At 39.0% G+C, this 15,518-nt stretch overlaps 1 protein-coding gene across 21 annotated transcripts in view; it reads right to left on the bottom strand.

Moving 5' to 3' along the window:
- Positions 1–1,137: 1,137 nt before the first annotated feature.
- LOC109103604 (collagen alpha-1(XXV) chain) overlaps positions 1,138–15,518 on the bottom strand; it is a 527,306-nt gene continuing 512,925 nt past the window's right edge. For 16 of the 21 annotated variants that reach the window (XM_042728382.1, XM_042728388.1, XM_042728399.1 and 13 more), the window contains 3 exons: positions 5,129–5,206; positions 3,808–3,846; positions 1,138–1,473 (listed from right to left, as the gene is read on the bottom strand). In XM_042728382.1, coding sequence (XP_042584316.1) covers positions 1,447–1,473; positions 3,808–3,846; positions 5,129–5,206 — 144 coding nt within the window. In that variant the 3' untranslated portion in view covers positions 1,138–1,446. Of the gene's footprint in view, positions 2,020–3,807; positions 3,847–5,128; positions 5,652–15,518 lie in introns of all 21 variants that reach the window. The other 5 variants (XM_042728381.1, XM_042728395.1, XM_042728386.1 and 2 more) reach the window with 4 other exon arrangements.

Genomic DNA, 15,518 nt, shown 5'->3' with positions numbered 1-15,518 from the left:
TTTGATATATTTAATGAACTGTTGGTGCATAAAAACAAAAACAAAACAAAACAAACAAACAAACAAACAAAAAAACAACTAAATACAGCTAAAATACAGTTGTGAAACTTGTTTAAAAAATAAAATAAAATAATCATCACATAAACATATGTCTGAGCATGAAGTACAACACCTTATGGAGAAAGGTCTTTCCACTTTCATATTATGAGGAATGGCTGTTAATAAACCAGTTTGCTATTTTAAGAATAAAACATTTGGCTATACATATATATATATAAGTAGCAGGTAAGGGTAAAAAGAAAATAAACCACTAAGAAAGAAATCACTTACCCTTCCTTATGAATAACTTTTAAATTCAGCACATACAAAACTACTTTCAGTATAACTATGTTTTTATGATCTTAAATGCCCATTAGAGGTTGAGAAAATCAGGACCATAATCCTGCCACCTCCAGCCAGAAAACACATTATAACACCAGCAGTGCTGTGATCATACTTTATATGTTTTAATGTATCTACTGTGTCTGAAGCCTGTTAAGAAAGTAATGGTCAAAATGGTTTTAAAGCTGTAAAAATAAAATCAACAAAATTATGCAATTTTGCACTCTGGAATGTAGCAGTGCTGGCTGATGATAATCACTGCTGATTTAGGATTAAGGCTCCCAATGACTGCTGTATATTTGCACCTTGTACTGTACATTAACACTGTATTTGATTCTTATTACTGTTACTGATTGCTTTAGAATGCTGTTGTTATGGTTACTCAGAATAGCAATACCACAAAACCACAGTATGTCCCATTTGTCAAATTTTCCTTTGACACCCTATGAAAGTCTTTGAGAATGTAAAACTTTGAGCTCCAACAATACATAAACAGCATTTTTAACCTTAATATAGCTGCAAAAGAATGCACTAAAATGTCATATTTACAACTCATAGCATAGAGTAGTAGTAAATATTTCCAACAAAGGAATGAATAACAAATGACTTTAGGCACAAAGGCTATAATACACAAAATGAGCAAATCAAAAAAAAAAAACAAAAACAAAAAAAATTAAGCAAAACATCATGATGAAAAAGATGGCATCCTGCTGTAGATCAGACTGTGTAGCTCACTACTACAAAAAGAACTCCACCGAAGAGTGAACAAAATAAGGTTTGCAGATTGGTTGATGAAGAGGGATGAATGTAGCAACTTTCCATGCATCACATACACCATCCAATAATAAAGATTTCTGAGTTTCAGTTGCCTGATTACTCTCGAGCGGCCACAGATGGTGGATGCATCTTGTGTCCTGCTAGTTCCATAATTTGAGTCTTTAAGTTGTCACTCTCATTACAAGGTGAGAGTTACACAACAGCAACCCCGAGGCGCAGGAGGGCCAGTTGCCACACTGACCTCTTTGCAATAAAGAAATCCAGCAATCAATCACAATTCTTACTTTCTCAAGCCACCAGCCAAGGTGTGACACCCTTCACAAAGTGAAAAAAAAAGAAAAATTAACGCCCTTTAGAGTAACATATTTTTGTTTTGAATCGACAAAGACTGACAGGTAGTTAGTGATTTGCAGAAGCCATATTTTGACCACACTACAAAATGATATGTACATGCTTGTTTCAGGTTGTGTGGATGGAGTCTTTAGTCTTTTAAGTTGATAGTATGGATTGGTGTGAACACACTAAATACACAAAAATCTTGTTCAAGACCCAAAGCTCATCCCTCCTTCTTCTTTTCAGTTAACCCTGTTAGTCTGTTTTGGTATCCACTCTCATTCTGGGCCATGCAACTCAGGGCAAACATGCCCTTGTGAATAGTCTCTTACTGGACAAGACTTAAAATTCCACAGTGCTGATGTGAATGTAACACAAGTTGCCATGAGCACACTGAAATGACAGGAGCGGCTATGTGAAAAAACCTATGTGAAAAAGATGTTCTTTTCCCAGAATTAAAAAAAAAAGTATTTACAAAAAAGTGAAGCCTTATTTATAAACTCCATGCGTTTTGTGTTAGACCGATCACTGCAAAGAAAACACAAAAACACGTATGTTTTAATATAAAAAGAGAGAGTTTCAAAGGCCAAAGCATGTGAGCAACCACTCAATGGCTTACAGTGGTGCCCCAAATTAATAGAACACTTGGCATATTTAAAAGATTTCAGTTGTTTCTGTTGAATTGGCAATTTTAATAATACCCATAAAACATAAATTATCTACAAAGTCATCGTTATGCTCTATAAACCATAGAATAGAGCCATTATAAGGGGATATAGCTCATTTTCCAAAACAAGTTAGGCCTATTTCACTGTCAGTGTCACACAATCATGTTCCTTCATAGAAGAATCCAAATTACTTGTGTAATCATTGTTAGGTGTAACTGTGGTTAAATGGTGATGCAAGAGTCTCAGGACACAGCTGTGTGATTCTTTTGAATGCACAAGGTCAATCCTGCTCATTAAGTGATTGGTAACATCAGGATTTTGTCACTGAGGCCACACCAACAACTGGTATAAATTCAAAGCCTCTAGAAGTGGTCTTGAAGCACATATTTATCTTTGAACATGGCTAAGGTGAAGAAGGAGCTAACGAGTGAGCAACAGTTTCAAATAAAGAACTTTTTTGATGCTGGCTGGAGTTACAGCCGCACCGCCATGATACAAACCCTGCAGAAAAAAAACAGCATATGCTGGTTAGGTATGTTTTGATGCTGGGATGCAGGTTTATGCAGGTCCTTTGCTGGTTTATGCTGGTCCTGCCAGCACATGACCAGCATAAACCAGCAAAAGGGTCAGCATAAACCAGCAAAGGACCAGCATAAACCAGCAAAGGAACAGCATAAACCAGCATCCCAGTGTCAAAACATACCTAACCAGCATATGCTGTTTTTTTCAGCAGGGAATTCACACCAGAACCAGAAGGGGAGAGGTAGAAAAAAGTGTTGTTGACTGATGAGTCCAAGTTTGAACAGTTTGGCAACAAGCGAAGGGTGCATGTTCCCTGGGGGGAGGGGCAGAGATATAAAAATGAGTTTCTCTTGTCAACAGTTAAACACAGAGGGGGTAGTATTATGCTGTGGGGTGCCATTTCAGCTTCAGGAACAGTTGACTTAGTGAAAATTGATGGCATCATGGAAAAGAAAGAATACCACAGCATTTTGGTGAGGCACGGTGTGCCATTTGGGAGTCATCTTATTGGGCCTGGATTTATTTTCCATGAGGACAATTACCCTAAACATTCTTCTTCTATTGCCGGAACTACCTGCGATGGAAGGAATCTGCTGGAACATTAAAAATGATAGACTGGCCCCCTCAAAGTCTGGACCTCAACCCCATAGAGCAAATTTGTGGCGAGTTGGAAAACAAACTGGACCGATCTATTGTACATTCAAATGAAAGCCTTTGGCTTGAGTTGCACAAGGCATGGTATAACATTAATGTTGAAGTTCTCAGGAAATATATTAACACTATGCCAGAAAGATGTGCTGCTGTAATTGCCTCAAAAGGTGGACATACCAAATATTAAAGTTAAAAGTGGATAAAAACAGTACTACGACTCCACTTCACCTGATATTTGTTGTGCTCAGGGAAAACATCTGCATGTTTCATGAACATTATGAAATGAAATCATGTTTTGGAGGCACAAAAAAGGTCAATATTTTCAGATCTGTCATGTGTTCTAATAATTTTGGCCACCACTGTATATATGAATACAAAATTTCATGTTGTCGACAAAGCTTTGGAATTTATACCTAACATGTAATCACACTTTAAAAAATATGTATAGGATTTTTGAGGATCTTCTTAAACTTACCTTCTGCCAACATCCAGGCATTGGGAGTCCATCTGGACCCTATAGTGGAGAAAAAAGAAACACTGATATTATATATCAATTATATATATATATATATATATATATATATATATATATATATATATAAATATTTGAAAGTTAACAAGGCTTTTGAGGTATTGTTTAACCATGCTGAAACCCTAAAGTGGCTAACCATAATGATGTGTTGAAAATAACTTATGTAATTGTGAGACTGTGATGGTGCCAAAGGTGCATGCAAAGACAATGCTATACAATAATAAAAAACAGCAAAGGTTTAATATATTCATTAATGTTGACACAAACCAGATATGGTAATGAGAAGTATGTTAGCTGATTTAAAAATACAGTAATTAAGGATTGGACACACTACAAACACTTAGTCTTTGATCAAACCTTGTAAAAAGCACAAGAAAAACTCATGCTTAAAGATTCATGCAAATTATCATTCACAATTTTACTAAAATGAAGCAGGACTTTTATATTGCTTATATACTTTAAAACATACATGCCCTAACGCTCTAGCTTAATAACAAACGTTCATTCATATAAGCAAAATGACACAGTCAAATGTGGTGATTCAAGGCTTGAAAGCTCAGTTTCTTCTCTTCCATAGGATTGAGTGCCCAATTGGAACAGATATATGAGAGGGAACAGGAGAGGGTTAAAGGCTGGGGAAGAGTGACTCATGCTGACACTGCACTAAATAACGTCTCAGGAGTGGTTTGACACAAGATGGATTATTTAAGGGATCCAAGGTTAATTAGTACTGGTTATTACATCTTAGGAGAGCAAATACTATTCAATAAGATTTTTTTGGCACTTAGGAAAACTAGAATAAGATTAAATGCTATTCCACAAGGTGAGAAAATCACTAAAACGCTGATATAGATGCTAGTGAGCAGTTAATGCAGTTTTAAGTGGTCACAGGATGCACAACTAAGTGGATAGTATATACTGTGTATATATATATATATATATATATATATATATATATATATATATATAGCATACAAAACGGTGTATTAAACTATAAGGGAATAAATGACTGCTATTGATGCTAACATACAGTTGGGAAACTTCTGTTAAAATGCCTTGTGACTTTACCAATAGAAAGCAGACAGTACATGCAGTACATGCGTTGAAAGGCAATGGGATACCCTACATTAAGCTCTGCTCCACTATTTATAAGTCATGCATGGAGGTTAAATTAAAGCACCATAAGCATGCATGAGAGGTGCTCAGTAATGTGGGTGCAAAGCTAGCAGCATGCACGGAGAGGCAGGAAAAGAGGATACTGTACCAATTGGCACGGGGCATCCAGGCCATCCAGGCCAGGCTGACCTGGCTCACCCTTTTCACCCTTAAAGCCCCGGAAACCCTGTGTCATAGAAATGGAACTGGGAGTGTTACTAGGATAGAGGCTGCAGGCGCCCTTTCCGACCTCCAGACGAGAGAGCACGGCACAGGGCAGAGAGGAGCGGTTCAGTGGCCTCTTAGCAAACCACCGTTTCTTGATATGACTGACCAGTGTTTTAAGTTATGTAATTGTAGACCATTTTGTCCTGGCTTTTGTCCTAGAAAGCATTAGGCTTGGTTAGCTAGATTTAGGAATTCCAGTGAAACAATGCAGATATTTCAGATATCAAGGATGAGGTGGGTTGCCATTTTGACCACGGGACTACTCTTCTCTTAAGGCTCCACTTTCTTCAGTTTTCCAGCTCTCAGCTGGGACATACCAGTGGGCAGGGTGCATCTAATCCAGGGGCACCCTGTTCTCCTTTCTCCCCCTTAGGCCCCTTTTTGCCCTTCTTTCCCTTCTCCCCCTGTGGACACAATAGCTTGGTCAGTGGAAGAATATGCCTGATCAGAGAAGTTTTGTATAGTGTTTTGAGACCAGTATATATGTATATGTATTAAAAAAAAAAAAGTTTTTAAAGTGTATTTAAAGGTGCACGTAGTAGCCTCCTTTTGTTTATATTATACTGTATTGGTTGATGGTAGTCTTGGAATTATATTGAAAAATAGTGTTTACTGCATGATGCAATTAGCTGATTAAATTGTACATATGCTGTATTCACTTATTTAATTAATTTAGTAGAAGTCTTGATTTATTTAACAAATGGTGTCAGTTATATCTTCATCTATTCATTGAGGTAGTGAAAGGTCTCCTGGGGTACATGATACCAAAATTTCAACAACAGGTCCTTCAGTTCACATACATGGCAGGGTTCGATTGGGTTCATGTCAGGTTAATTTGGAGGCTAAGGCATTCACAGCAATTCAGCATCATGTTCCTCAAATCACTTCTTGACGATTCTGGCAGTGCAACATGGCGCATTATCCTATTGGTAATGGCAATTACCTGACAGGTATCAGTGATTGTGCCCACAGGCCTGTGTCTGCACAACAGTGCATCCAGGTGCCTTATCTGCTGTTGGTTATCGCCATATCCACACTCGGCCATCGATGTGATGCACTAGGAATCTTGATTCGTCAGACCAGGCTACTTTGTTCCAATCATCTATGGTCCAATCTTGATGCTCTTGATCTTGAGCCCATTTCATGCGTTGTTGGTGATGGCATGCAGTTAGCATGGGGACCCAGCTGGGTCATTGGGTACGCAGGTCCATACACAGAAGGCTGCAATGAACTGTGTGCTTTGACACATTGCCCTGGTCACCACTGTAGTAGCTGCTGGTGATTTTTCACACTGTGGCCTTTCGCTGTGAACAATACACAACAGCCTCCACTCCTCAGTTGTGGATGACAAACGGCTGGAAGACGGTTCGTCATTTGGCCATCCGTGTACTACTTTTAATGCATACTCACAAAAGCGGCATGTGAATAACCCACAAAGTGAGCTGTTTTCGAGATTGAAATTCCGAGGTGGTGTGCCATCATAATCTGTCCTTTATTAAAATCCAAAAATCAGCAGTTTTTCCATTCTAAAACCAAACACTCTACTGGCCGAAAGCTGGTCCTCGGGTGGTATATATACTGCTTTGTGAACTGCACCTGCAGCACCATTTGGTTGCCAGCCATGCTTATTGCTCTAGGTTGGGGGTGATCATAATGTAATGGGTCATCACTAAGCAGTTATTGAACTGAACTGTACTAAATAATGACATTATTGTTTCTAAGTTTAATTTTTAAACAATCTGTCTTATATAAAGTGCTAAAAATAAGGTAACTTGACTTAGGCATGACTGGAGTCTTGAAAATTAATTTAAACATTTTTCAAAGGTATTATTCATTTATTTAGGGGTGTTTAATGAGGAAAAGAAGACTCTGTGCACCATTACCTACTGCAACAAAATATATTGGCTAAAATCTTATTTCCTAAAGTGAGTTGTCACAATATAAGGAATTAAATGCATAACTGAATGAAATAGTAATTGATTTAATGTGGGGAAACATTATATATATATATATATATATATATATATATATATATATATATATATATATATATATATATATATATATATATATATATATATATATATATATATATATATATAATAGTTTTACTTAAAAGTGTTGCTAGAAGGGAAAGGGAGGTTTTGAAAACAGGAAAAGTTAGATAGGAATATCAGATAACAGGACAATAAATGAGAGACGGTCAGTTATAGATGAAGGGAACAAGATTGACAGCAGTCTTACAGGGCACAAGGGAAGAGAAAGAGAAGCAGGGAAACACCCCACAAAAGCCCACCCCTCAACAAACCACACAGGTAGAAAAACGGTATCTCCATTATGTTGTGAAAAACACAGAAAAGCCAGTTCTCTCCATGTTCTGCTTCTTGGTTATAACAGTGAAAGAAACATTATCCATGAATTAAACATTATACACAAACAGTTCAACTTTGATATTCCAAGAGATTAGATTGATTTTGGATTTTAAATGATGACCATTAAAGAAAAATGAATCCATGGTAGACTGAATTAAACACCAAAACAAATGTGATGAAATGGTCATGCTGCATGCACACATATATTTTTAGGAAAGTGACAGTTTTCTGGAGAAATCATAAAACTAGAAATAAATCATCTCGTTCTTGGTTAGGCAGGTAACCCTGGTTCCCGCAATAAAGGGCAAAATCTGTGTCAGGAGCTGACCCCCAGGGCTGACGATTGTCTGAAGTACCCCTGTGTAACCAGGGCTTCACAAGGAAGTGCCCAAAGAATCACTATAGACTTCGATGCAAGTAAACAGAAGTGAATAAGTATGCTGCAGGATATACAGAGTCTTGTTCTATATTCAGGAAACCAGGGTTACCTTCATAACTGATACATACAGGTTTATATATTCCTTTCATATGTTCACTCGACCTATGAAAGCTGTCAGTAGCTGATGCAATGGAAACCCTACACCATATACAGTATTTAAATGATAGAATTAAATAAAAGTGAAGGCAAACTCATCCTGTCTATGGATTTATGCAGGAAACTACATAACGTCTGGAAGAAAATTGCTAAAAGCAAGAAAAAAAAAATATCTTCAGACATTGAATGTGCAATGAGAGTTGTTCTGAGACTCTGCAAGCTGGATGACCTTTGTAGATTGCACCCTAGCCTACTAGTGATGCATCTTTCATCTTATGAAATGATTCTCATTGCTGACATGCTAAGTCTTTTGACTGCTCTAGAATCAGTGGTCGATGAAGTACAAAAATAAAGTACTTGAGTAAAAGTACAGATATGTATAATAAAATATTACTCCAGTAAAAGTAAAAGTACTCCTTTTTCAATTTTACTCACGTGAAAGTACAAAAGTAATCAATTTTTTATGTACTTTAGTAAAAAAGTACTGTTAGATTAAAATTTTGCAATTTTATATAGGCTACTTAATTTAATTTTATATTAGCACATATTTTTCTTTATAATTCTACTGCTCAAAATATCTGGGATTTTCCCCAAATAACCACTATATGGAGTCAAGATATTTTTGTTGTTGATATGGACCACGTTGATGGGAGTGATGTAGTAATGTTCACTGTGAAGCTTACACTGCAATGTAACTGAGAGAAAACAGATTTGACCATCTGATTTTCACCAGTAAGAGAAAAGTGTTTTAAAGTTTGTTGTTTTACAGAACATCACAGTTATATATGACATGAGAATAAGGCCTGAAGTTAGGAAGAACATTTTAAGGAAATTTTCATAATGATTTTTTTCTTCTCAAACCTAAAAACACCCCTGGCCAAATGCCCCCCGAGGGCATCACTTCCCACTTTGATAATTACTGTAAGTTAGTTACCATGTTCTGAACATCACATCCTTTCTTTTTCCCCTGATGTAATCTATCGAGGTGGTTGAATAAAAATATTTGGACTTTATATCTAAAAATGACCTCAACTTAGCACCAGCAAGCTTGTTAGCTAGACAGTTAGCATAAGCTAACAATATTTACTTATTTTCAATATGGTCATGAAGAAACATTCATATTTGTCTACTCGGCTAGTTAATCCAAACAATATAAAAATTTATGCTGTTGATAAAAAATATAAAGACAGACATCACACATAGCATTTTAAGAAAACTGTTAACGTTATGGCAGCGGGTATTGTGTCTGCAGAGGTATTGTGTAACAACTAGATGGCAGTGGAGAAAGGAGATAGAGGGTAGTAGTAAAGGAGAGGAAAAAGATACACACTCGTGTCTGTGCTTGCTTCTTGATTTGATTACAAAATGTACAAACATCACATTTGGTGACGAGGATGTTGATTACAGTTCCTTACCAGCTCCATTCCTGCCATGCCCTGGTGAGCCTTCACTTACTTTTACTGGTCTGGCTGGTGATGCATGGCCGGAGGAAAGAAAGCAAACTATTCTATTACATGCTTTGGGCACAGAAGGACAAAGACTGTTTTATACCTTTCCAGACACGGGCAATACTTACACTATGGCTGTTGCTACACTGAAAAGATATTTCATTCCTGCAGTTAATCTTGTCGCCGAGAGACACAAATTTAGGCAAAGCACACAGTGGACTGATGAAACTGTTAATCAGTTCCTGGCTGCTTTACAGGAGCTTTCGGCTGCATGTGATTTTGGAGACATAGAAGAACAAATGCTACGTGATCAGCTTGTGGAGCAAGCAGGTAATTCACGCATTTGGGACAGACTTTTGCTTGAGCCTGACCTTACTCTGAATAAAGCTGCATCCATAGCAGTGCAAATGGAGACTGCATTGAAGAACTTGGAAATTCTTTCAGATACTTCACAAGTACAGGCCATACAGAGTCACCGAAATGTAAAACAACAGGACAGAAAGACATCACCTTCCTCTTCATCAGTTCACCCAGTCGCCAACGCAAGACAATGGTGTTCATGTTATCATTGTAGATCCAACAGCCATCTGGCTAACAAACCTTCATGTCCAGCGATCAGAGCAGTATGCAATTCATGTGGAAAAATTGGGCACTTTGCCAAAGTTTGTCGCTCATCACAGAAACAGGTGCGTGAGATTGTTATACCAGAGCTCACTGTCTTATACATAAATGTATCCATACTGCCTGAGAGCATTTACCGTAAACATTTTTCTTCATGCACCCTCAATCCAGCGAAAGTAATATTAGTTTCTTATTCCAGAGAGACTATTCCAGTGCTGGTCTGTTTCTCTACAGACGTCTTCCATGATGGTAGTTCTGCGGTGGGCACATTCAGTAACATCAGGCTCACCTTTGCTGGGAATGGATCTGCTAAAAGCACTTCACTGCCGTATTGAAGGTGATACTGTGATTACAAATGACAATTCTGAAATACTGGCAGTGCATAATGTAGGATAACCAAGTGGATTTATACACAAAGTGAAGGTGAAGGAAGGTTTCGTTCCGGTTCAGCAAAAGTTGAGAAGACTGTCATTGGCAGTTAGGCAAGCAGTTTCTGAGGAACTGAAAAACCTGTTGAAGCACGACATAATTAAACGGGTTGATGCATCCCCATGGGTCTCCCCAATTGTAGTGACACAAAAAAAGGTGGTGGAATTCGCATGTGCGTTGATTTAAGGGAGCCTAATGAGGCTGTAGTTGTAGATAGCCACCCCTTGCCCCATACAGAGGAACTGTTTGCAGAACTGCGTGGGGCGACAGTGTTCTCAACCATAGACCTGGCCTCAGCAAATCATCAGGTTCCATTGCACCCTGAAAGTCAAGATTTAATGGCATTTATTACCCAGGATGGGTTGTTCCGTTATAAACATGTCCCATATGGACTGGCTTTGGCTGCGCCTGCTTTCCAGAAGATGATGATGACTATACTGCATGGATTGCCAGGTGTTCAAGCTAACCTGGATGACCTAATTGTTTATAGAGACACAGAGGACATCCATGACACTCACTTAAATGCTGTACTTCACTGTCTAAACCAAGGCTGGTCTGAAACTAAATATGCAGAAATGTAAATTTAATCTCCAAACCTTGAAATTTTTGGGGCACACAATTTCTAAAGAGGGACTACATCCAGACCCTGATAATGTTGCTGCTGTCGTGCACGCAACTGCTCCCCATGATACAGCCTCACTGCGCTCATTCCTGGGCCTTACATCTTGGTATAGTAAATTTCTACCTGATTACGCAACAGTGGTTGAACCCCTGCATGAAGTTTTGAGAACCTCCACTGACATGAACTTTCTTTGGACTGATAAGGCAGAACACAATTTTGTCACCCTGAAGACACTCTTATCAAAGAGCCCCATTCTAGCTCTGTTCGACCCAGGATTGCCAACTTACATGAGTACTGATGCTTCTGATTACGATGTGGGAGGAGTCCTTTCTCGGCTACACACTGATGGTATTGAGTGCCTAGTGGCTTTTGCCTCCCGAACTCTTTTGCCAGCCGAAAGAAAGTATTCGACTGTGGAGAGGGAAGCACTGGCTTGTGTGTGAACGTATATCTCTGGGGTAGACATTTCGTTCTGCGCACTGACCACCAAGCCCTTACAATGCTTCTTACATCCAAGGGCACAGGGAGAGCTGGCATGCGAAACGCTATGTGGTCAGCCCATCTGTTATGTTATTCCTATGATGTTGCATTACGCCCTGGGAGATGCAACACAACAGCAGACCCCTTACCTGAGATGAGTGATCCAACAGATGAACCTGAAATGGTCGCCACTGTTTCTCACTTACTTGCCCTGTCAGTCTCTGAGTTCTCTTCTGCATTGGGGAGCTGCCTCCAGTTAACCCAATTTCATGAACAGATCAAGAATGGCTGCCATAAAAACAAGAAATCAGTGAAACAAGAACTAGAACCCTACATTCACATCAGACATGAGCTGTCTGTGGATGGTCCGTTGATTATGCGGGGTGATCACTGCCTTGTTGTTCCACTATCACTCCATACAAGACTGGTGAATGAAGGGCACCAAGGCAATGTATGGACAAACCAATGGCTTTGCGAGCTCTACTGGTGGCCGAAAATGGGCAGAAGTGTTGAGACTCCAATTGCCTTATGTTTGACATGTCAGCTGAATGACAAGACAGCCAAGCCTGCACCTGCACCTCTCATACCTGTGGAACTACCTAATGGTCCATGGGAAAAGGTAGCCATAGATACTGTGGGACCATTTGAGTCTGGTACGTGGGATTGCCGCTAGTCCATAACACTGGTAGACTACTACAGTAAGTGGCCAGAAGTAGCTTTTGCATCGCAAGTGTCATCAGATGTCATCATAAACTTTCTGGACACCATCTTCAGTAGAGAAGGTAATCCACTCTGCTTAGTGTCTGATAATGGTCCACAACTAACATCCACTGCTTTTGCTGACTTTCTGAAGGAACGTAACATTCAGCATTTGTACTCCAGCGTATAATATCCACAGGCTTACGGGGCAGTCGAACAATTTAATAGTGTGTTGAAACAATGCATCCAATCTGCAATTCAGGAAAAGAAGCCTTGGAAACCGGTTGTGACAGTTCTTGCCTAACTTCCAGGCAACACCACATGCTACCACAGGGGCTACACCCTTTGAACTCCTGCGTGGCCGCAAGATACGTACAAAATTGAATGTCCTGCCTGTCAGCACAGATGTGAAGACATATTCTGAGATCGAAAATACTGTGACATGTAAACAGAAGAAATGTAAAGACTACACTGTCCAAAGAAGAGGAGCTAAGGTACCCAATTTCAGGGAAAATGACTGGGTGCGTATTAAGAAACCAGAGAATGTTCACAAAGGCTCAGCAAGGTACACTGCTCCATTTTTGGTGAGAAGCAGAGTTGGTCCAAATACCTTCCTGCTGGAAGGTGGGAAGAAATGGAATGTGTCTCGTCTTACTGGAGTTCCAAATGAGGTGTTGATAAGTTTGGGGAAAACGCCAGAAGGCAAACCAAATATACAGCCTCCAGCTCAAGGTCACGTGGAGGAACAGCGAATGAGTCCTAGAAGAAGTGTGAGAGTTCCTAAACAACCAGCTTGGTTGAAGGACTTTGTGTTAGAGAAATAAATAGGTGCAATGGGCTGAAATAGTTCATGGTTTAAATCTGGTCAATGGTTTTTTTTTTGGTTGTTACTTGGATTAGTTTAAATGTTATGAAGGCACTCCTTAAAGAAGTGTTCTTTAGAAACAGGAGTAAATACACCATTTGTTTTGTTAATATTACTGTTTTTTTAATATAAACAGGTAAATTGTTTTCTTAAAGTAATTCTGTAATTCTGTATTACTTATGGTGTTTGGAATATAGAACGATGTTATGTTGTAATGTCCCAAGAGTACCCTAAACAAAATGCTTCAAAGAAAAGGGGAAATGTTGTGTCTGCAGAGGTATTGTGTGGAGAAAGGTAGAGGTAGGAGGTAGATGGTAGTGGAGAAAGGAGAAAGAGGGTAGTAGACAAGGAGAGGAAAAAGATACACACTCCTGTCTGTGCTTGCTTCTAGATTTGATTACAAAATGTACAAACATCACAGCGGGGAATTTGAATGTGCACAAGTTATTTTATTTAATCTGTGTTATTTTAATGTTTGCTTTTTTTGACCTAAAACATGACACTGATGTTGATGTGTCTGCATTCAAGCATTTCAGTGGGCTTAAAGGTGCTGTATGTAAGTTGTTGACTCTACTAAAGCATAAAAACACCATAATATGTTTGCAGATATTTAAGAAACATGCTAAGTTAACATACTTGCTTATCTGAAGAGCAATGTTACAGTCAGTTATTCTGCTTTGAAAATGTGTGTTCCGGCCGGAATGTCTGTTGTTGTTTTGGTTTGTGAAACCCACCTACTGCCAGTTTACCCAATTGTAATTTGGCATCCCGGGTTGCCAGTTGCTGGAAAACACAGTGTATTTCATTTCATTCATCGTCAATTGCGCTCGTTCCTGTTGGTGTCATCAAACTTGCAACCTGCGTGTGCGTCAAGTCTGAGGAGGAGGGGCCGGGTGAAAAAAACCCTCTCCAATATTTTGAATTTTGATGTTTGTGTCTAGTTCTGGCAATCTGTTTTGTTCATTAATTCTGCACCTTTAAATGTTTGTTCCTCTACTGTGTGTTTAGTTCACAAACAACTGACAGTTTTGACCTAAATATGATTTTCTGTTACAATAATTAATCTTAAAATTCAACATTAGTAACTTACTTTTAGCAGCATCAGTAATGTGTGCTCTCACAAGATCTCCCGATTCTAACTTGTGAATTCAGTTCACTGGAGACTCGCACTAAACGGTTCATTTAAATCAGTGAGTTGTCGACTCGATAACAGCTGCAATCAGATCATTATAATTTGTGAATTAATTGTTTGGTGCGATTTGCAAACCAATTTAAAATGTTCATTGAAAAGAATCAGATTGTTCTTGAATCAGAAACCGCTTCTGCGTGTCGGAGCATGTGATATATTATAATGAGTAACAATATATTTAATGAAATGCAGTGAAGTAAAAAGTATGATCTCATGCTTTGGAATGTAGTGAAGTAAAAGTAAAAGTTACTCAAAATAAAACTACTCCAGTAAAGTACAGATACTTGAAAAACATACTTAAGTACAGTAACGGGGGGGGGGGGGGGGTTTGCGTGGCATATTGGCTAGAGAGTTTGACTCCTAACCCTAAGGTTGTTGGTTCAAGTCTCGGGCCGGCAATACCACGACTGAGGTGCCCTTGGGCAAGGCACTGAACCCCCAACTGCTCCCCGGGTGCCGCAGCATAAATGGCTGCCCACTGCTCTGGGTGTGTGTTCACTGCTGTGTGTGTGTACTTTGGATGGGTTAAATGCAGAGCACGAATTCTGAGTATGGGTCACCATACTTGGCTGTATGTCACGTCACAAAAATAATGAAGTAAGGCTACTCCGTTACTGTCCACCACTGTCTAGAATCAGCTTCAAGGTTCAGCACACGGATGCCCTGAAGTTGCAATTGAGCCAGGGCAGCATTTGTGCACTTTGTAAATGCATGAGGTGCTAAGACTAGGCCAAAAGCAATCACTCAAAATTGGCAAGCTTTGCCCCAATATGTTCTAAGTAAATCAAAATAAAATCTATTGTGATAAACCAACCTCCTTGCCAAATCTTTGTCATTAATATATATTTTTTTTGTGTGTAAGCATCCTAAAAATGCACTTCTGAAAAGTGTAGTTCCAAGATGAGGTGTAAGGCAGGCCGGAACGTTTATTAAGAGGGTGATGGCGGTAATAGATAGGCAGCAAGCATTTCTGCTGGCATTGCGTATACCCTGTTCCACAAAAATCTATGA

This window comes from Cyprinus carpio, chromosome B7 (assembly GCF_018340385.1).
Source record: "Cyprinus carpio isolate SPL01 chromosome B7, ASM1834038v1, whole genome shotgun sequence".
Taxonomy (NCBI): domain Eukaryota; kingdom Metazoa; phylum Chordata; class Actinopteri; order Cypriniformes; family Cyprinidae; genus Cyprinus; species Cyprinus carpio.
The sequence above is the reverse complement of the archived record's forward strand: the minus strand, read 5'-3'. Positions and strand labels throughout refer to the sequence as shown.